The following is a 22,443-nucleotide window of genomic DNA, read 5'->3' as shown; positions in this document are numbered from 1 at the left end:
GGGGCTCCCAGCCGCGTCGGCAGCCGGCCCCGCTTATCAACATGCAGGCACCGCCCCCCTCGTCTGCATAGAACCGCCCGCCTCCCAGCCAGACCAGGGGCACATCTGCATGAGCCCCGCCTGCTGAAGGCTCAGTGACTTGATTATTCAGTGTGCTCAGAAGAGAGATCCATCCTAGGCGCGTAGTTGCCACACTTTCTGGACCCGACACATGTCAGCCTTCCCTCTACTCAGTGGTTCTTTGTCGGGAGGAATATGTCCCCCAAGAAACATGTTTGGGGACACTCTGATTGTCAAGACTGGGGGTGGGGAAGGATGTCCACTACTAGTACCCTTTAGCAAAAAGGGTTGCTGCTAAAATCCTACAAAACACAAAAAAGAATTTCCAGCTCAAAGTGTCAACGGTGCGGCTATTGAAAATTCCTTGGGCAAAACCTCAGCCGCCCTAGTTTCTGCTTTTATCTGGGGCAGGACCAGGCGGCCCACTCAAACAGACATGCTCAGGCTGCAGAAGGTGACAAAAAGTTTATTCTGGGCTTTTCGTGGAGTCATATAAGGGTTAAAAACTGGAAAGAGGACGGGTTGGAGATACAGGGACTCCTGTGGGCTTCATTGTGAAGAGGAGGGGACGGGATGGAGGACGGGCTTTTGCTTTCGAGGAGGGTAGACGGAGGGGCTTACAGCGGGGGGCCACAAGTTAGGAAGGGCCCCAGGCAGTTCAGATTCTCCTGAGGAATTAAGTAGCTCGCTTCAACCCGCTCGGGCAGAGAAGAACGGCAGAGAGCGGACGTAAGAGTCCAGCCGGGAGCGGAAAAGTTCACTTTGCACAGTTTGGCCCAATGGGCATAGGGGATTCTTCACCACCAGCTCCACGTACAGCTGTGGAGAAAGACGGTGTAAAATCCTGGCTTTCTGGACATTTCTAATTTTCAACCCCAAATGTAGTATAACCTCAAGGGTGTATGAACTCACAAGGAACCAAGACTGGGAGGCAAGCCCTCCCTTAAGAGAAACTGTCTAAGGATGTCTAAGGATCTAAAGACCTCTGAGAAAACTCTTAAATTCAACAGATGTACAACACAGTAGGATTAGGGCTGGAAACTTGAGGGATTTTGGGGGGTTTCTGTCTGTGGATATTAAGGGGTTCTGATGAAAGGATCCCTCAAGGGGACACTGACCGCGCTGTAGATGTGGTGCAGCACATCTCGAATGGATCCCACGCCTAAGTCAGTATTCATGACAACCTTGATCCCAGTGGGCGTCTCGTAGTAATGGAGTTTGTAACGGCTAGTTTGGAAGGCCAGGAAGCCGTCCTTCCTGCAGAGATGAGGAGGGTGTTAAAGATGGCAGAAATACTTCTGATCCTTCAAAGTCGACTCCCTCTTGTTTAAGCATACAGTTTGTAGGAATCTAGTTGAGTAGACACCTCCCATCTCCACCCCTCAGTTTAGCCCCCACCTCCAACCTCTTCACCACCTCACCACTTCCCTACTCCCCTTCCTGCAAACTTCAACATTCTTGTTCTAAGCTTCTCTAATTTCTCCTCCCCGTTTTGGGAACCAATCTCCCTTTCATTCTACAAAGTAAGCCCCTCTGCCCCCAAATTCCCAATACTAGCCCTCCTTCTCACGGCGTACATGTCTAGCGGGGACATCTTGCTGACAAACGAACGGATAGAGAATAGCATCCCGTACATCAGCTTGTACTCCTAGAGGGAGAGGGACAGAGTTAGGTATTGGTTGTCGGAAGAGACCAGGTGGAGGTTGAGAATCAGCCGGGATTTGGAGAAGAGGGGTTGGGCTGGGACTATGTACGTTTGGAGGTGCGAGGTCACCCGGTCTGCAGCCGGGGCCATCTCATCACCTCCTCCTTGGGGATCCCCGCTTGCTTCTTGCGGTGCCATTCGCTGTAGTACAGACACACTCCATTCCGGTCAAATAGGTATAGGTTGTGGACAGTCATCGACAGGACAGGGACTGTAAACCTCGTTCCAGGACCGCTCTCACTCAGTAGGCTCGGATTCTCCGCCGCAGATCCCTCCAACTAGGTGGGGACTCCAACCCCGGATTCACCGGAATTGCTCTGAGTCGTGGTGCAGTTACTTCCGGTTTCCTAGCAGCCCCGCCCCATTGGGCGCTCTAACTGCAAAACCGGGGCATTAACTCCGCCTCAACACCTTTCATCAGACCCCGCCTCCCTCCATCAACCAATCCGTGGTCGCCAGGATTGCGCACGCGCGATCAGGTTCCCAGACTTCAAATGCGGTGTGAGCCTCTGCGAGCGTGGTGACGTTATCAAGGCAAGGGGCGGGGCGGCGGCAGGCGGCTGCCAACGGTTTTGATCGTGGAGGACCGCGCTAAATCGGGGGACCTTGGTCTTTTCCAACCCAGGCTCAGGTTAGGGCCACAGTCCCTTTCTCCACCTTGGCAAGTTGGGGGCTGAGGACTGGAGTCGCGGAGAGTGGTCGGAATCGGGTGGTCACGGTAAAGGAACTCAAACTTAAGTGCGAAATGCTTTTTAGGGATGTTTCAGAGTGTGACTGAAAGTTCACAAGGTTTCTTTTGGGGCAATTGTGAGTGATTCTAGGGATCCTCTCTTTGACTTTCTAGGAGGGATTGGAGGAGATATACAAGGGGAGAACAGGTGAAGTGGGCGGGGACGGACAAAGGGCGAGACTGGAGCTCTTGTGGTATAGACATTGGACCTTACTGGTTTGGAGTCCCTTTCAATTTGCACGTTCTGGGTGTGAGAATTAAGAGCCCAGTTGACTAGAGATAACTTGTGCCGAAACTGGTCTGCAGCTTCCAGCACTCTAGCTGCGAAGAGGAGCTGCAGTGGTGCTGTTTCCTCGCTGTAGGTCTTATGTCCTTACCTCCCCTGTGCTGCACCCTCCTTTTCCACCATTCCCAGGAGCTGGGAAAAGGAATGCCTTTACCCTCTCCATGGCCTCTAGAAACGGTGGAAACCTTTCATCCGACCAGAAAGCCTTGAAACCCTTGTTCAGCCGGGATCCACCAAGGAGTCTTCCTTCCTTCTCCCAAATCTTCCTTCTCCAAGGAAGTTTTCCCATTGGACTCTCTCAAAGCTGAACCAGGAGCTCTCAGCTTTCTATTGTCACCGGTTATTTTTTATGTGTACTTATGGCAACCTCAGCTACCAGACCCAGTTCACCTCTCCGGCCAGAGGATCTCCTGAGTGATTCGTCAGAACCCACTGGGCTGAACCAAGTGTCCTCTGAGGTGACCTCCCAGCTCTATGCTTCTTTGCAACTCAGCCGTCAAGCGGAGGCCACAGCCCGAGCCCAGCTGTATTTAGCCTCTGCCTCCTCACCTCCTCATGAGGCCTTAGAAGGTTTGGCCCAAGAGCTGAGTCACAGCTTGTCCCTGGGATTGGAGAACAACTTGAAGAAAAAGGTGAGGAGGTGTGTCTTAGGAACCCCAAAGGTACTAGACACAAGAGCCTTGGGATTGCAAGTTAGCTCTGTTGATTGAATTTCAATTTTCTTTACACTACATATTTAGTCATGCTTGTTCCTGGGAATAAATGTTTATGAGGCAGGCAATGATATGGAACACATAATTTGGGATATTATGAAAAATTCCCTTTTTTTTTTTTTTTTGGTACTGGGGATTGAACTCATGGGTACCCGACCACTGAGCCACATCCCCTGACCTATTTTGTATTTTGTTTAGAGCCAGGGTCTCACTGAGTTGCTTAGCACCTCGCTTTTGCTGAAGCTGGCTTTGAATTCGAGATCCTCCTGCCTCAGCCTCCCCAGCTGCTGGGATTACAGGCATATGCCACCACTCCTGGCTCCCTATTTTTTGTTTATTTTTTAAATCAAAGACATGCACACTGTGGGGTAGGTTGGTGTCCTATAACTAGGATCTGGACATGGGAATGGGGATAAGGTTTCTTGGTCCAAAGAGGGAACTGGGGACTTAAGAATAGCAGCAAAATATGCTAAGATCCTTCCAGCTCAGTACTGTTTTGATTGTATGGATCAAAATTTGGCATATAAATCCCCTGAATCATGGTTTAATCAATTATATCTGTTATAAAGAAAATAGGTATTTGTGTTGGATAGAAAAGATGTCATAATCAATATACAGACTGGTTAGGACTTCCAGAATTTGAACTCTGATAACCATGAGCTACATGACTTTTAGGGCATTTGCTCTTCAGTTAGCAAGAATTTCTACTACCTTTTTCTTACATGTACCCACTTTATTCATTTGCATTATTTTTGTGGTTTCTATAGGCCTTTGGGTTTCTGACTCAAGATTTAAGAAGTCCATGCCCGGTATGGTGGCGCACGTTTATATTGGGAGGCTGAGGCAGGAGGATCGTGAGTTCAAAGCCAGCCTCAGCAATGGCGAGGTGCTTAGCAACTCGGTGAAACCCTGTCGCTAAGTAAAATACAAAATAGGGCCAGGGATATGGCTCAGTGGTTGAGTGCCCTGAGTTCAATCCCTGAACCAAAAAATAAAAAAAAAAAAAAAAGAAAGAAAGAAAGAAAAAGAAAGGTTAAGACCTTATGGGTTGGTTTCACTTTTCTAGCTTTTCCTGGTGCTAGAGTAAAAATTTTACCCTGACAGTAGGTAGAATGTAGATTATAAGGTTATATTTCCATGGGGCTTTTTTTTCTAGGATGGTTCTAAGCATATCTTTGAGATGGAAAGTGTTCGAGGTCAGCTTCAGACCATGCTCCAAACCTCACGTGATGCAGTCTATCGTGAGTAAACCCCTTCCATACAGGTCTGAAGGACAGCCTAGACGTAAGGGTAGGAGAAACTAGAGGAGAAAGACTGGGTGCAAACCGAGACCTCCGAGACAAGAGATTTCAGGATTAAAGGCACCTGTTCTTTGGGGGAGAGGGTGAAGAGTGGCAGAAGTAGAAAGGAAGTCCCTCTCCTCTCTTCTTCTTCAAATAGTCACTATTCTGATCCTTATCTGACCTTGGCTATGTGGTCCCCTTGGGCTGTGTGCAGGGGATTCCCTCATTTCAGGTGTTGCCTCAGAGAGACGAGATGAAGACTCCTTTGACAGTGACAGCACAGCTACCTTACTCAAGTGAGTTCTTGGGGTCCTCCTGTTGTATGTGTTTACTAGGAATCCATGTGTTCTCTTTCTTAGTTCTCCCCTGACTGCTTTTGGACTTCTTAGGAAAGAAGTCACTTAGCTTTCAGTTTTCATATTTTCTTTCCTACCTTTGACCTCTCCTTTATTCCCCTCTGGCACCTAGGCAGCCGCCGCCTACTACCTGGCTGTCTCTTAACATCAGCCCTTCTTCTTCCAGAACAGTTAGTTTGTTTCTGCTGGGATGGTTACTGCAGAGAGTGTGGATAGAGGAAGGAGCATTATAGAGTGAATCATAGGCTAATGTGCTTGCTATTTATGGCTCTAGCACTATGTAGCTTTATGACTTTGGGGAAGCCTCTTGTCCTTTCTGGGTCTCAGTTTTCTTATTTATAAGTTGTCATTGTAGGACTAGTGGATCTCAAAGGCATTTCCAACCCTAACATTCTTTATCTGATTTGCTCAGCACCCGGCCCCTGCAGGACTTATCTCCATCCAGCTCAGCCCAGGCACTGGAGGAGTTGTTTCCTCGATATACTAGCCTTCGGCCAGGGCCCCCACTCAATCCCCCAGATTTTCAGGGGCTGAAAGATGCACTGGACTCAGAGCATACCCGTCGCAAGGTGAGATATAAAGGCTTCCTTGTTTTTTGTTTTTGTTTTTTTTTTTTTTTGGTAATAGGGATTTAACTCAGTAGCGCTTTACTACTGAACTTCATTCCAGCCCTTTTAAAATTTTTTTTAAAAATAAATTTTGAGATAGGGCCTCACTAAATTACTGGGGCTAGCCTTAAACCTGAAATCCTCCTGCCTCAGCTTTCTGAGTTGCTGGGATTACAGGCATGTGCCACCATGCCCACTATCCTTACTATGTTTAATCACTATGTCTGATGAGCTCCTTAAGGAGCTTACTGTGCTTTGTAGTGTGGGCTACTATACCTCTGCCAAAAGGTTTATGGAAATTTTTCTCAGGAGATCAGGAAAGGGAAAAACCTAGAAGGTACTAGAAGTCTTAGGCCTCAAGGTTCCTGCTTTAGAATTATGATTCTCCCTCTCCAAACGTATTTTGTTCTTGGGACCCAGGCTCCCTCTCTCTAGCCCATTTCTCTATAGAGGAGCTAGAAAGTTTGGTGCTAAGGATAAGCAATACCCAGACTCTTCACTCTCCTTCCCAGCATTGTGAGCGCCACATTCAGAGCCTGCAGACCCGAGTGCTAGAGCTACAGCAGCAGTTAGCTGTGGCTGTGGCTGCTGACCGCAAGAAAGATATCATGATTGAGCAACTGGACAAGGTGCCAGGGTAGCAAAAGGCGGGTGGGTATGTCCATGGAGATCATTAAGGAATAGTAATTAAGGGAGGTTAGGGTTTGTTTTTTTGTGCATGCCGAGAGTTAGGATGAGGGGTGGGTTTACTGACCATTGGAATAAGATGACTGTTGACCCTGCCCCTGTGGGTAGAAAGAGGACAAAAAAGTTATTTTGAAATTCTATCTTACTTGCCTTTCTCAAGACCCTGGCCCGTGTGGTGGAGGGCTGGAACCGGCATGAGGCAGAACGGACAGAAGTGCTTCGAGGACTTCAAGAGGAACGCCAAGCAGCAGAAGTCACTAGAGGCAAACAGCAGGAGGTGGATGACCTGGGTCATATGGCTTTATAACTTAAGTCACAGATTCTAGATGGAAATAAATAGCTTTGGAGTTAAGAGTTCCCAACAGATGGACCCCTGTCTTGGAGTGCTGCTCTGACAGTTTTTCTTGCCCTCTCTTTCTTCTACCTTCTTTGTTTCTGCTATCCCAGTTGGCCTCTCAGTTTTCCCCACACCGTATAGTTTCCTCTTTGACCCTCATGTCACTTAGTTAATGCTGAAGTTTCAAGTTTATATTGTTAATGATTTTTGAAGCACAGTATAGAGAGATTTTCCTCATTTCCTCTGTCCTGTATTTCTCTCTCCCTGGAAGACAGTAACCCGCCTGGAACAAAGTCTTTCCGAGGCCTTGGAGGCCCTGAATCGTGAGCAGGAAGGTGCCAGATTGCAGCAACGGGAAAGAGAGGCACTGGTGAGAAGACTGGGCTAGGGTAATTCCAATGGAGACTGTCACTTCTAGAGCACTATGGGCTATTGGTGGATTATGGGAGTTTATAACTTGAGTTGCACCAGGGTAGTGTTGCCCAAGCTGTGTTCCTTAGAACACTAGTTCTGCTAGGTATTCTACCAAAAAAGTCTTTGCCACCAAGTAAGGTTGAGAGATGCTGCAAATGGTATCCTTATTAGAACATTAGAATCATCTGGGGAATTGTTTTTTGAGTGGGGCGGGTACTAGGAATTGAATTCAGGGGCACTCAACCACTAAGCCACATCTGGGGAATTGTTTTAAAATACAGATTTCAGGAACCCATCCCCAAAGATTTTGATTCAGTAGTTATATTGTGCGTTGGTGAATTGGAACATTTTCAGAAGTTTTCTAGATGATTTTGTTGAACTAGTTTGGTAAATCTCTGCATAGCCAAAAAGGGTCTGGGATGAGACTCAAGTTTCTTAGCACTAAAGTCATCAGGTGATTGCCCATGTGAGTTAATGGTCATGTTTGGAACTTGGTGCTTTGTGACACATAAATACTTGCTACCAATAGGCTGGCACTTGCCAACTTAGGCCACTTCTGACATTGCTGATGGTGGCTGCTGTTTGGTTGGTTCCTGACTAGAGGTTGGATTTTTCTAATCTTTGTGGAATTCCTTTTGATGATGGTAGTGGTAATTGTTAAGTGTTAGTACTTACCATGTGCCAGACACTGTGCTAATCCTTTACATATATACTCTTTTTCTTTTAATCCTTACAAGGCAGACCCTTTTATTTTCTACATTTTGTAGATAAGGTGCCTGCTCAGAATTATATCCATTAGAAATATAATAGTTGACAAGCTAACAGGATTATAATAATGTGATTTAGAACACATAGTATAAATGAATGCTAGAACTATGATTCAGACTGAGGTTTGAATCCAGGTCTACTGAACTCTAGGACAGGAGTTCTTATCTACTATATTATAATCCTGTGAACTTGTCAACTGTCATATTTTTAATGGGCATAATTCTTAGTGGGCACCTTTTATGGAGGTGGCAGTGGCAAGCTGATGATCTCTTAAGGGCTTACTAGGGATCTTGGTTTTCTCCTGGGGCTTTAGGAAGAAGAGAGGCAAGGACTGACCCTGAGCTTAGAGGTCGAACAGCAGCGGTGCCGCGCCCTACAGGAAGAACTGGACGAGGCTCGGGCTGGGCAACTCAATGAGCATCTAAAACTGGATGCACTTCAGGTTGCCCTAGAAAAAGAGCGGCAGGCCTGGGCCCAGCAGGAACACCAGCTTAAGGAACGCTACCAGGCACTGCAGGGGGAAGGCCAGGCACAGCTGGAAAGGGAGAAGGTAAAAAGTAGCAGTTAGAAGAATTGGGGAATGGGAACAGATGAAGGGAAAATTTATAGGATGGATTGGGATGCCAGAATATGAGGTATAAATGGGGACAGGGGTGGAAAGTGAAGATCTATACATGGAAATCAGGCTTGAGAGTATAGGGCTAGCAAGAAGGGCTGGGAATATCAAATATGTGGAAGACTGAAGAGCAACATTAAACAAGGATGGGAAATAAGACAAATGGGAGGAGAGAGAAAAATTGGGTTTTATTTAGGGCCTGGGATGATGAATTGGGGAGTAGAGGTAACCAGGAGATAGGATGTGAGGTATGTTCTTACATTTGATTTTTCTTTCTTAGGGGAATAGCCAGAGGGAGGCCCAGGCAGCCCGAGAGGCCCAGCAGCAATTGGCATTGGTACAGTCTGAGGTGCGGCGGTTGGAAGGGGAGCTAGACACAGCACGGAGAGAGAGAGACGCACTGCAGCTGGAAATGAGCTTGGTGCAGGTCAGCAGCCCAGGGCTCTTGAGGATTTTTCTGGTTGAGAGAAGTAGGTCTGAGGCAGAGTACCTCTCAGTAGTCATGCCAGAAAATCTTTTTGCAGGTATTTTGGATTCATTCCATCAGTGGTCTCTAGATAGTGTGAATAGTGTTCTATCTTAAACACAGGGCCAGGCTGGGGTTGTAGCTCAGTGGTAAAGTGCTTGCCTAGCATGTGTGAGGCACTGGGTTCAATCCTCAGCACCACATAAAAATAAAGCTATTATGCCTATTTACAACTAAAAATTTAAAAAATAAAGTATAGGGCCATTTTCCTCTGAGTGATGGTTTCCCACAATATCGGACTGACCTAGTGTTATTTTTAGTAGAAAACTGACTTAAATAGAGTGAAATCTATTTAAGATACCTCGGAATGCCAGATACATAATCCCAGCAACTCAGGAGGCTGAGGCAAGAGGATTGCAAATTCAAGGCTAGTCTCAGCAACTTAGCAAGACCCTGTCTCAAAATTTAAAAATAAAAGGGTCTGGAGGTAATAAAAGGGTTTAGCTCAGTGGTAAAACATCCCTGGATTCATTCTCCAGTACCAAAACAACAAAACAAAACTTCATGTTATTTTAAAAGAGATGACACTTCACCTAATGGCCAGCCATAAGAGCAGGTGAAAGCTTTTGTCAGAGACCTGATTCCAATCTTAACAGTCTGCTGTGTAACTCTGATTACTTGAATAACTTGTATTAATTCCTCTTGAGTAGGCTAGGGACCCAGAAGGACAATGATTCCTTTATTTACTTATGAAAGTCCCAGAACAGCTCATGGCCTGGCACAGAATAGTACCACAAATTGTCAGATATAATTAAACTTGGAAAAGTAATTTCCACGTAGTGTTATTTTGAATTTTAAAGTCAAAATAGACAGACCCTTGTCATGTAATAGAGCAAGACTTGGCAAACTTTCTGTAAAGGGCCAGACAGTAAATATTTTTGGCTTTGTCTCAGTTGCAACCACTTGACTATACTGTTACACCAGTAGCTGTAGATAGTTCAGACCTACTTCTCTCAACCAGAAGTAAGTAGCATGACTGTGTCCCAGTAAAACTTATTTACAAAGCAGGCAGTGGAGGGCTGGGCTGTAGTTTTCTTATCCCTTGAAAGGAGGAAAAAGTACAGTCTAGTGAAGACACGATATTGAAGGGCAAAGAGCACTGAATTGGAAGTCAGGATATTCAGTTCTACATTTAATTAGAATTTTGGCCTTTATGGACCTCTTTTTATGTGTAAACTGTGTGGTAAGAGCAAATTGATGGGTTTTAGAGAGCAAGTCAAGAAGTCAAATTGAATGACCAGTAGGGAGTAAAGAAGTAAGAAGGGCCAAGGACAACTCCAGGTTTCACATAGCTCAGGTATATATTGGTAGGCAGAGGTGCCATTAACTAAGGCAAGAAATATAATAGGAAGAGAAGGTAAGAGAGTAGAGCTGTGTACCATGGTGTATGCCTATAATCCCAACTTGAGAGGCTAAAGCAGGAGGATTACAAGTTCAAGGCCAGCCTCAGCAATTTAGTGAGATCCTATCTCAAAATCAAAAATGAAAGGGATTGGGGATGTATCTCAGTGTTAAAGTACCCCTGGGTTCAATCTCTAGTTAAAGAAAGAAAGAAGGGCTGGGGGGATGTAGCTCAGTGGTTAAGCATCCCTGGGTTCAATCCCCAGTACCAAAAAAAAAAAAAAGGAAAGAAAAACACCTAAATGCGCTGTATTTGAGGTGTGTCTAACTCATTATTTGGTTACTGGTATATGGGCTTAAATCTTAAATAAAATGTCTATGTTAAAAGGGGAGATTTACAGGGGTTGGGGTTGTGGCTCAGTGATAGGGTGCTTGCCTAGCATGCATGAGGCACTGGGTTTGATCCTCAGCACCACTTAAAAAAAATGAAATAAAGATATTGTGTGTCCACCTACAACTGAAAAATAAATATTAAAAAAAGGTGGGGAGGGGCTGGAGATGTGGCTCAAGCGGCAGCGCGCTCTCCTGGCATGCGTCTGGCCCAGGTTCGATCCTCAGCACCACACACAAATAAAGATATTGTTTCCTCCAAAAACTAAAATAATAAATATTTTTTTAAAAAAAGGTGGGGGAGATTAATGGGCTGGGGCTGTAGCTTACTGGTAGAGCACTTGTCCAACATGTGTGAGGCACTGGGTTCTATCCTCAGCACCACATAAAAATAAAAAAAAAATAAAGGTATCATGTCCAACTACAACAAAAATATATATATTTTTTAAAAGGAGATTTATGGGGATGGGGATATGTGGCTCAGTGGTAGAGTGTTCACCTAACATGCACAAAGCTCTGGGTTCCATCCCTAGCACCAAAAAATAAAATAAAAGGGGGAGATTTAGGAAGTGTTAAGATAAAATTGTAGCAAAAATCTGGCCTAAATGCTAAAGTTTATCATGTATGTGTAAGTAAAATCATCAGCAACTGTAATGTTAGCATATGGCAGAAGAGGATGAAGGATACCTTTCCAGGCAGTGGGAGGCACAACAGTCATTTAAGACTCTAGAGAGAATGAAAACTAGGAGAGAGTGGTATAAGGAGAGCTGAGGCAGAAAGTTTGCAGAAGGGAGCATAGACCTGTGGTGCCAGGAGTTGCAGTAAGATTATATATGTCAAAGACTGAGAAATGAACACTATAGGATTTAGAATTAAACTCTACTGAAACAGAAATCAGATTTCAGTGAGTTGAAGAAGGAATGTGTTATGAGAAAATGGAGATAGCAATTATAAACTGACTGCTTATGGAGAAAGAGATGCTGACTTTGAGTGCCTACTGAGTTTCAGGTACTGTACTAGGGGTACTGTATACGTTATCTCAGATGTATATCATAGATTTATTTGTTCTGTCAAACATTGCCTTGGGTTAATAAAATATGTTTCTTTTGTCCAAAGTCATTTTTGCTTTTTTTTTTTTTGCTATGCATAGTTTATTAAGAAAGCCTCTTACTCCTAATGCAAAATTCTTGTTCTTCATCCCTTATGCAGGTGAGGGGAGAGTTGGTCTTAGATTTTGTCTACATAATATCTAGATTCTCTTCTAAGCTCAACAGAATTGAGTTATTATCCCACCTTATTTTACTGAATCACAGGCCCGGTATGAGAGCCAGCGGATCCAGATGGAGTCAGATCTGGCTGTGCAGCTGGAGCAGCGGGTGACTGAGCGGCTGGCTCAGGCTCAGGAGAGCAACCTACGGCAAGCAGCCTCCCTCAGGGAGCATCACAGGTACTTGGGACTTACTGTATGCTACAGCAGGTGTTGTTAGTGCTGTGCCCATATGTTCTCTCAGAGGTCTTTGCCATTTTCCAAACATTGGCCCCAGTGTACTTTTGCTCCCTTCAATCAGGACCTCAGTACTCTTTGGAGTACTGCATCAGATGTTCAGGGAGAATCAGAAGTTCTGGGACTTTCATCCAGGGTGCCAGACTAGAAAGTGTTCAGCTCCCTTGTTGGGACAATGCTGAGATATGACCTGTGCTATATCTAGAGCTGTTCCATGGGATTGCACCTCATTCTCCTACCAGTTTTTTCTGGGAACACTTCTTAAATAAATCATTCTCCATAAATCCTCACTGCAGTGTCTGTTTCTGGGGAGCCCATCTTCAGATCTCCAGCTTTTCTATATCTCTTCTGTGCTGTGGCCAGGCTGGCTGACTGTGGCTGTTCACCTCTCCCTCTCTTGCACATATTTTGTCTTTTTCTCATGGATCATTTCTTCTTTTTTTTTTTAAAGAGAGAGAATTTTTAATATTTATTTTTTAGTTTTTCGGCAGACATAACATCTTTGTATGTGGTGCTGAGGATCAAACCCAGGCCGCACGCATGCCAGGCGAGCGCGCTGCTGCTTGAGCCACGTCCCCAGCCCATGATCATTTATTCTGTCTCCAGTTTCATCCCTCCTTTTCTCACCCTGGCTCTCCTAGGAAGCAGCTGCAGGACCTTAATGGACAGCACCAGCAGGAACTGGCTACTCAATTGGCTCAGTTCAAGGTGGAAATGGCAGAACGAGAAGAACGGCAGCAGCAGGTGGCTCAGGACTATGAACTCAGGTACTGGTCCCTGGAATGTCCCTTTTAGGCCTGAGCCCCTTCCTAGTTAGTAAAGCCCAGGCTGGGAATTGATAAAGAGCTGTCCCTCAGTAGATTTGCTGTCTTCTAAATTGGCATAACACCTTTCAGAATTTCATATGTCTGACATTTTATTCCAGCTCTTCATTCAGATAGAATAAGGAGAGGGTGGCATTTGGAAACAGAGGGAAACATTTTTGTAGAATGGAAGGTAGACCTGGGTTATGAGGTGTGTGCATCCTTGAAGCCCTGAGTCACCCTCTCTTCTTTTCTTCAGACTCGCACGGGAGCAAGCACGAGTGCGGGACTTGCAGAGTGGGAACCAACAGCTGGAGGAGCAAAGGGTGGAGTTGGTGGAACGGCTCCATGCCATGCTGCAGGCCCACTGGGAGGAGGCCAACCAACTGCTCGGCACTACCCTCCCACCTCCTAACCCTCCGGTAGGCATTGCCCTGTGAGCTAAGCTTCTCAGGGTTGTGTTCTAGATTCCATTTATGGAAGTCTAGCTTCCCCCCAAGGGAAATCATAAGAAAGGTCTACATCAGAGGGGAAAAAATCTGTGAACTTTTCCAAAAGTCTTATCAAAACAAACCTTTTTGCTATGGCCATAGCTCACCCAGAACTAAACCCATTCCATTGAACGTAACTGTCTTCTCCTAGTACCAAGAGGTGATGAATAATATGCAATACTCATATGATGGAATGATAGCTGAATGAATTATGGGAGTAAGGACTAAAAATTGTTGCTAAGTCCTACCCTACAGTAGAGTAGGGAGTCTTCCCCTTAGCCCTTCTTATGTGGGCACCTACTTCCTTTTCTTAATTATGAAATTTTTGTTATTAGCTAAAATGTTTTTTGGAATAGGTAATCATATGCACATGATAAAAATAAAAACCCAATAAAATGGTATATGAGGGCTGGGGATGTGGCTCAAGCGGTAGTGCGCTCGCCTGGCATGCGTGCAGCCCGGGTTCGATCCTCAGCACCACATACAAAGATGTTGTGTCCACCAAAAACTAAAAAATAAATATTAAAAAAAAATTCTCTCTCTCTATCTTTAAAAAAAAAATGATATATGATGATGAAAAGTAATCTCCATCCTAACCTTGTGCCTCAGGTTCTCAAGTCCCCTCCAAAGAAGCAACCACTGAACTGGTGTTTTGAGCATCTCCCATCCTTCCTTGTACCCACTGTGCTTGCCCCACATCCCAAATGGTTGCCTTATGTCTACAGCTGTAGACATAACTTTTTATTCAACCAAATGCTTATTGATGACCATAAAGTTGTTTTCTATATTTTACATCTATAAACTGTATATAGTAAATATCATTAAAATACAGTAAATGTCTTTGTTAACTACATAAGATCTGTAGAAATAATTATAAGATCCAAAATAAACAGTTTAAACTCTGATAGAAAGTGAATAGATGTTACTCAATCTTCTTTTAAGGAAGTAGTTTATAATTTTGTTCAAGTGTCTGTACCATGTCTCATCCCTGAACCCACTGGGCTTTGATTCTTGTTTCTGCCTCTCTCCTGGCCAGGTTCCTTCTGCCAGACCCTGTAGTCCTGGCCTTCCCGAGTCAGAGAAGAGAGAGAGGAGGATGTGGACCATGCCTTCTGTAGCTGTGGCCCTGAAGCCAGTGTTGCAGCAGAGCAGGGAAACGAGGGATGAACTGTCTGGAGTGCCTCCTGTTCTCTGCACCCCCTCCCCGGATCTTAGCCTCCTGCTGGGCCCCCCTTTCCAGAGCCAGCATTCCTTCCAGCCCCTGGAGCCCAAACCAGATCTCACTCCACCCACAGGTAACTGAGGACAGAAGTCACTGGGGTTCCCCTTTCATGCACAGAATGGCCTTCTTTACCTAGCTTTCTTTCTGGCTGGGACTTGAACATTTGGTTTCCCAGACAACCTAATAATCATTAAGTATAAGGAGCAGAAACCCATTCACATTGATTAGATAAAGAGAGGGCAATCTCATGGGAATTTGATGTAGCTAGACTGAAAGAGAACTAGTATTGGGAATAGGGGTGCTCTCCCTATTATAGTCTCTTGACTCTGCTTCATCCTGCACACTTGCTCCTTCTCCTGCTAGACCAACAATGTCTTGTAAATTACTCAAGGTTCTCATTCCTCTTACCCTTGGCCTCCACATGGGTTGGCCAGCCTTGACACTGACTCTAGCCAGGCTCTAGACATTTACAGAGACACTAGCATCAGCTTCCTAAGTCCTATTTACAGAGGCCATGGGATGGGTTGGTAGCCCTCCATTGTATTGGCTGACCTTGGATGTGGGTGTCCACCCCAGGTTTGGTTATCTGTGGTTAGAGGTGTCCTGGGTTATATAAACAGGACAACTAGGGTTATAGCTCAGTGGTAGAATGTTTGCCTAACACATGCGAGGCACTGGATTCGATACTCAGCACCACATAAAATAAAAGTATTGTGTCCATCTACAACTAAAAATATAAGAAACAGAAGAATGAGGTATGAATTTATAATTTTTAAATTATGTATCAATAATAATAATAGTAACAAAAGATTAGGGACATGTTCTGGTGAAGCAACAGAATTAAGTCTTTCTGTTCTTTAAGGAGTTTATGGTGTTTTTATCTAAAGTTGAGCCACACTGCTTTCTTCTTCTGTCTACACTTGTGTCTTAGAATACAGTTGTACTATCTCCCAGGTCCCTCTGACCCTTTTTACTCCAGCTCTTTTAAATTTCTATTGTCTATCTCCTTGCTGTGATGTACTTCTTATGTTTAATAAGCCCTTTTCTTCTGAGCATTTGGTGAGTTGATTTGTGGAGCGGCCCCTTCCCCTTACCACACACATGCACCCATGCATGCCTATTTCATTTTACAGCTGGGACCTTCTCTGCCCTTGGGGCCTTCCATCCCGATCACACAGCAGAACGGCCATTTCCTGAGGAAGATCCTGGATCCAATGGGGATGGCTTCGCAAAGCAAGGGCTACCACCTCCTCCTCAGCTGGAGGGCCTCAAGAATTTTTTGCAGCAGGTAAAAGATTCCACCCAGACCACCTTATTTATTTGTTCCCTTTCCTTTCCCACTCTGGGAATCCAGTACTCTGGCTTCCTTCAGTTTTTACGGCTAATTCTTTGTCCCATCTTTATATTCTCTCAGTCTTTCTCATCCCCAGTGCATAATTCTCTTCTAGAATTTAAGCCTTAACCCTTACTTCAGCAGCTTCCCCTCCTCTCAATACCTAGGTATCTCCCTCTTTTATCAGTCCCCTAGGGAACCTTACTGTCTTATCCCTCCAGCTGCTGGAGACAGTACCCCAGAGCAGTGAGAACCCCTCTGTTGACCCGTTGCTCCCTAAGTCTGGTAAGTTCCAGCCCTCAAGGAGGTTGGGGCTAGACCTGGACAGGTGGGTGTTAGTGATTTAGGATGGATGTTGAGGAGCTACTAGGTGGTAGAACTCCTTTGGCTCTTGGCTCCATTCTCTATTTATGGATCTCTTTTCTGTTGCTAGGTCCTCCGACTGTCCAATCTTGGGAGGAAGCTCCTCAAGGGCCACGCCTTCCACCCCCTGTCCATAAAACTAAAGTCCCCTTAGCCACAGCATCTAGTCTTTTCCGGGTCCAGGAGCTTCCCTCATCCCATTCACAAGGCAATGGTCCCAGCACTGGTTCCCCAGAGAGAGGTAAGCTGTTCATGTTTTGTCAGAGAAAGAAAGTCCCAGATTTGGATTCTTAGGGAGATCCTAGAAGAAGTATCCTAGGGTTATGACAATCACTGACATGTCTCACAGGTATGGATGGTCTCAGCTCGTCAGGCCAGCTGATGGAGGTGTCTCAGCTATTACGACTGTATCAGGCTCGGGGCTGGGGGGCTCTGCCTGCTGAGGACCTGCTGCTCTATCTGAAGAGGCTGGAAAACAGCGGGTACAGCCTGGGAGGGAGGAGGAGGGATTTGGGGGTGGAATATGCACTAGGAAGATGGATCAGGCAGGGGGATATTGTTTATTGAGTAGAGTCTTCCGTTCCTTTCTGGGGAGGAAAGTGAGGGATGAGACAAAGGCACACAAATCTTCTCTCACTATTCCCACCTCTATTTTACCTCTTCCTTTCTACTACATTTTTCTTTACTGAAAACAGGACAAAAACAAAACCCTGTTCCCCATGTCTCTGCACTTTAGTTTTTTTCTGTTCTTTCCCCTGCAGCTCAAATCTCAGAATCCTAGGATTTTTTACTTATCTAATATAATTTATTATTTGATTCCACTAATATCTCCTCCAATTTGATTCCCAGCTTCATTGCATTTGTTCTCATTTTATTTCATTTTTTGGTACTGGGGATTGAATCCAGGGATACTCTACCACTGAGATACATCCCCAGTCTCATAAATACACACACACACACACACACACACACACATATAATTTTGAGACATTTGTCTTGCTAAGTTGCTTAGGGTCTCACTAAGTAAGATACTGAGGCTGGCCTTGAACTTGTGATCCTCCTGCCTCAGCCTGCCAAGTCACTGGGAATACAGGTGTGCATTACCACATCTGGCATTTCTTCTTTGAACCCAGTGGTACTTAACCACTGAGCCACATCCCTCCCCCGACCCCACCCCACCCCCTTTTTTTAAAATTTTGAGACAGGATCTCACTAAGTTGCTTAGATCCTCACCAAATTGCTGAGTCTGGCCCCAAACTTGTAATCCTCCTGTCTCAGCCTCCTGAATCACTGGGATTATAGGTGTGTACCACCATACCTGGCCTGATATTTCTTCTTGAGAGACAGACTGGGGAGTATTTCTTCCATCCATTGTTGGGTAGAGTTGGGGGGATAACTCCTGCATCTTCATATTGTTGATGTGTGTGGCAGGACTGATGGCCGAGGGGAGAATATCCCCAGAAGAAACACAGACTCCCGCTTGGGTGAGATCCCCCGGAAAGAGGTGAGGGCAAGTCCAGCAGGGACCAGGGGAGAGCAGATATCTCACTGCCCAGTTTCTTCAGCTCTTGATACTCCCTGGCTGGCTCCAGTTCCCCCTTGCCTGGCCCCTCCAATCCCAGTTCCCACTTGCTAGAGCATAGATTTTCTTTTCCCTTTGGTGATTGCTTCTGGTCCTCTCTGTGCACCATGCCTTTCCTCTGTGGGGTGGGGGGATTGGGAGTATATCACACTGACTTTTCCTTCTCTTTTCCCCAACTCTCAGATTCCTTCCCAGGCTGTCCCTCGCCGCCTTACAGTCCCTAAGACTGAAAAACCTGCACGGAAGAAAAGTGGTAGCATGAGGAGTCGGGGGGGAGTCTGGAGATGAGCTCCTGCCTTTCTTCCTCTGTTTTGTTCTCGTTATTTTAATAAATGTGCAGTAGTCTGTATTAGAGTCTAACTCAGAGGAATTTGGAAAATGGAGATTTTGTAGGAAACTACTTTTGTAAAGAGACCTTATTCTGAGTATGTTTTTTTTTATGTCATATATTTATATTTTATTTCCTATGGGAAAAGATATTTATGCTTTGGAAGAAGACAGTCCATGACTAGATTTTAGAAGTTTGAGTGAACTATAAATTTCAGTGTTTAAAATTTATGGCATGATTAATTCTGGTTGGTAGTGGAATTATGGATTATTCTTTTTTATATATATTTGTATTTTCCAAGTTTTCTAAAACAACTATGTGTTATTTTAATATCATAAAAAACCCTAATTTTTAATAAAAGAGTAAATTATGGTATAAAAAGTTTGAGTAAAAATGTGGTTGTTGCAGGGGATAGGGGAGCTGTCTTTTTTCTTTTTTTTTTTGGTATAGGGGATTGAACTCAGGGGCACTTGACCTCTGAGCCACACCCCCAGCCCAATTTTGTATTTTATTTAGAGACAGGGTCCCACTGAGTTGCTTAGTGCCTCACTTTTGCTGACTCTGGCCTTGAACTCATAACCTCCTGCCTCAGCCTCCCAAGCCACTGGGATTATAAGCATGGGCCTCTGCGCTCAGCCAGGGGAGGTGTCTTAACAGCAGGTAAGTCTTCCAGGTGACAATAGTTGGATTCAGTTTGGCAGATTCTGCTCCAGCCATCAGGCAAGTTTTCACTCAATTGCTTTAAAACATGTCTAAAAGACTAGAATGCTGGCATGAAGGAAAAAAAAAAAAAAAGCCATGTTTCTAAAACCATTCTAACACTTACCAAAATGAACAAAGTAAAATAACATTACAGAAGAAGATAACATCTACATGAAACTAAGAGCCCCAACTTCAAGGAACAAACACTGAAAAGCACGTAGTCCAGTTTCAATTAAACTGAAAGATGAAGCCTCAGGACATGGCAGCATTTCTGCTCTGGATCATGGTGTGGGTGGTGGTGATGAGAAGTGTGCAAATCCAAAGGGTATTTGAAGTATAGGGTTGACACAGATTCTGAGAAGGCACAGATTCTGAGAAGGCAAGGCCCTTCATTTTGACCCTGAATTATTTTATTAGATTCAGAACAGACATAATAAGATATAGACTCACATAGTGTTTCGTATCAACAAACATTCAGGTTTTATTTCCTTCCACCTAAACCCGAGGGAAGAGAAAAAGGAAGAAAAGATCAAGATAGAAGATCTGCCATCACATGGCTTCTGCTCACCCGTGTCCAGGACAGCTGGGTCCTCAGCCTTACTCTGGACTGTGTTCTCTGACACATACAAGCAATGAAATAAAATGCAAATGGGAACAGGAGTGGCACAGGCTTGGGGGGCTTTTTGAGCTTGACTGCATACCCGTCTATGACAATTTTTGCATTTCCATTTCTTTGCCACAAGTGCATTCAATTGGTTTGATCAACTTAATGGTATTTCGTACATACTAGTGTGCTGGTTTGTGGCACCCTGTCATTGGTAAAAGATGGCTTTCTACCATTTTTTTTAAATTGGTAAAATGAGCATCCAGTTCATTTTTATTATGTCCTGGATTCTAGCCTGCCACCATTGTCAACATGCCCTACATTTTTCTTGATGTGAAGCACAATCTGGAGAATATTTCCTAAAACAACTCTTAAAAAAAAAAAATTGGAAAAGAGCACAGTGCTGACTTGGCTATTTTGTGAGGTCATTATAACCAGACAACTTCTATTTTATTTTATTTTATTGGTACCAGGGATTTGAGCCCAAGGATGCTTAACCACTGAGCCACATTCCCATCCCCTTTTATATTTTATTTTGAGACAAGGTCTCGCTAAGTTGCTTAGGGCCTTCCTAAGTTGCTGAGGCTGGCTTTTAACTTGTGATCCTCCTGCTTCAGCATCCCAAGCTACTGGGATTACAGGTGTGCACCACTGCATCCAACTGATTTTTTAATGTATATATTGCACTCGTATTAACTGTTTGTTTTATTCACTGAATAACTTCCTGGAGTCTGGGTAAGAAGAGAAAACCCATAGCCAAGAAGTCCACCAGGTTTTAGCTCCATAATCATTTTAGGAATATTCTGAGAAGGGCAAACATAAATAAGAAAATGAATAATGTTTTTCAAGAGAAAAAACTCAACATGCAGAGGAAATGGGTGTAGTCTCAATGCTCAGGTTTCTCTCAGAGTAGATATGGTGTTGATACAGGATTTTTGTCACCTGAAAACTCTCACTGGCATGTCTGGGCTGGAGTTGAAGGCATACAAAAGAGTGTAATCTATTAGAGTGAAGCCTGATCTCTATAACAAACCCAGAGGCACATCGGCTTTTGGAAAAGGTATATTTCCCTGATTACGGTTCAGAATAGTGGGGAAGCCACTCTCCACATGGTCAGGTCAGACCTGTTTCCTTCCATGTTGTTTCTCTGCCTAGATCACTGTCATTTGTTTAGTTGAAGCAAAGCTATCATGTGGAACTCTCATCTGATAAGCAGGGAAAAGGAGCTATGTCCAATGTCTTAAAGCCCACCATTGGAAATGCCACACATCCATTTTTCTTGTATTTCATTGGCAAAACCTTGGTCACCTGGTCACATCTGATTGCAAAAGACTCACAAATGTGTCTTTTTGTATGCACCTATAGCTATTACTATATGAGAACAAAGACAGGGTCTCACTAAGTTATTTAGGTCCTTCATCTTTTCTTCCTTTTCCCCTTCCCTCGGGTTTAGGTGGAAGGAAATAAAACCTGAACGTTTATCGATATGAAACACTATGAGTCCATATCCTATTATGCCTGTTATGAATCTAATTAAATAATTCAGGGTCAAATTAAAGGGGCCTTGCCTTCCTCAGAATCTAGACCTTGGTGGACAATAGGAGTCTGTCCTATTGAAGGTGGGGACCTCCTTTAGAGAAATTGAAAATTAATAATTGCTGAGATAATCCATGCCAGTTGTTGGGAGTGACTAATGAAAAAATTCATTATAGACAGACAAATTAGCACAAGATGTAGGATTGAACTAACTAGCCCCTACACAACAGGATTAGTGCAGGAAAAAGCAAAAAACTTCAATTTTAACCAGTATTCTCAAGGAGAAGAGAAAATTGGTATGAAAAAGAAGAAATTGTAGCACAAAGATTTGGGGTTTAGAAGGGAAAAGTATATAAATTATTAGAGAAACAATAAAAAAGAAAGTTTTAGGGGCTGGGGTTGTGGCTTAGTGGTAAAAAAGCTTGCCTGGTATGTGTGAGGCACTGGGTTCAGTCCTCAGAACTACATAAAAATAAATAAAAATAAAGGAGCTGGGGATTTGGCTCAAGCAGTAGCGCGCTCGCCTGGCATGCGTGCGGCCCGGGTTCCATCCTCAGCACCACATACAAACAAAGATGTTGTGTCCGCCGAAAACTAAAAAAAAATAAATATTAAAAAAAAATTCTCTCTCTCTCTTTAAAAAAAATAAAGGCATTGTGTCCACCTACAACTAAAAAAATATGTTAATAAAAAAAGTTAAAAAGAATAGTTTTCAATAAATATATATCTAGTAATGATAAATAAAATTACTAGACAATAAATATCTAGAAATGATAAATATTAGAAAATTTTGATTCTGAAAATATGGTTGAATGGATAATTCAAAGTCCCCTCCTAAATTATATCTATATCTCATTGTTATTTTTTTTTTAAGTTTTAGTTGTAGATGGGCACTATACGTTTTTTATTTTTATGTGATGCTGAGGATTGAACCCAGTGCCTCACATACTAGGCCTATATCCTATCATTATTAAGACAGACTTTTTAATGCATGGCTGTGCTTCTAGAAAATAAGGGAAATTGAATTTGCACTTTTCTCACAATAAGTTGAATCTACAAAATCCAACTGACCTTCCTGCTGAAATAATGTAAAAAAAATAAAAGATTAAAAATTACTTTTTTAAAATCTTAAATATGTTGATAAATCAGCAAAAT

At 43.9% G+C, this 22,443-nt stretch overlaps 2 protein-coding genes across 6 annotated transcripts; one reads left to right on the top strand and one right to left on the bottom strand.

The window, feature by feature from the left end:
- Window positions 1-510: 510 nt before the first annotated feature.
- On the bottom strand, window positions 511-2,102 carry Trappc1 (trafficking protein particle complex subunit 1). 2 transcript variants are annotated; one of them, XM_026390562.2, is made up of 4 exons: window positions 1,864-2,102; window positions 1,638-1,708; window positions 1,179-1,317; window positions 511-879 (listed from the first exon to the last, which is right to left on the bottom strand). In XM_026390562.2, exons 1-4 carry the CDS (start codon window positions 1,960-1,962, stop codon window positions 751-753), a joined length of 438 nt encoding a protein of 145 aa, XP_026246347.1. In that variant the 5' UTR covers window positions 1,963-2,102; the 3' UTR covers window positions 511-750. The 2 variants fall into 2 exon arrangements, with proteins under 2 accessions (XP_026246347.1, XP_077657055.1); XM_077800929.1 differs by lacking the exon at window positions 1,638-1,708.
- Window positions 2,103-2,338: 236 nt separating this feature from the next.
- On the top strand, window positions 2,339-18,691 carry Cntrob (centrobin, centriole duplication and spindle assembly protein). Of its 4 annotated transcripts, XM_026390509.2 has the most exons (20): window positions 2,339-2,396; window positions 3,275-3,413; window positions 4,651-4,735; window positions 4,992-5,073; window positions 5,546-5,702; window positions 6,254-6,370; window positions 6,589-6,705; window positions 7,037-7,135; window positions 8,261-8,497; window positions 8,844-8,990; window positions 12,134-12,267; window positions 12,966-13,091; window positions 13,387-13,549; window positions 14,655-14,913; window positions 15,974-16,128; window positions 16,395-16,458; window positions 16,607-16,777; window positions 16,886-17,018; window positions 17,968-18,040; window positions 18,302-18,691. In XM_026390509.2, exons 3-20 carry the CDS (start codon window positions 4,675-4,677, stop codon window positions 18,404-18,406), a joined length of 2,400 nt encoding a protein of 799 aa, XP_026246294.1. In that variant the 5' UTR covers window positions 2,339-2,396; window positions 3,275-3,413; window positions 4,651-4,674; the 3' UTR covers window positions 18,407-18,691. The 4 variants fall into 4 exon arrangements, with proteins under 4 accessions (XP_026246294.1, XP_026246292.1, XP_026246291.1 ...); XM_026390507.1 differs by having other exon boundaries at window positions 2,355-3,413; window positions 5,010-5,073; XM_026390506.2 differs by having other exon boundaries at window positions 2,355-3,413.
- The last annotated feature ends 3,752 nt before the right edge of the window (window positions 18,692-22,443 follow it).

This window comes from Urocitellus parryii, chromosome 7 (genome assembly GCF_045843805.1).
Source record: "Urocitellus parryii isolate mUroPar1 chromosome 7, mUroPar1.hap1, whole genome shotgun sequence".
Classification (NCBI taxonomy): Eukaryota; Metazoa; Chordata; class Mammalia; order Rodentia; family Sciuridae; genus Urocitellus; species Urocitellus parryii.
The sequence above is the reverse complement of the archived record's forward strand: the minus strand, read 5'-3'. Positions and strand labels throughout refer to the sequence as shown.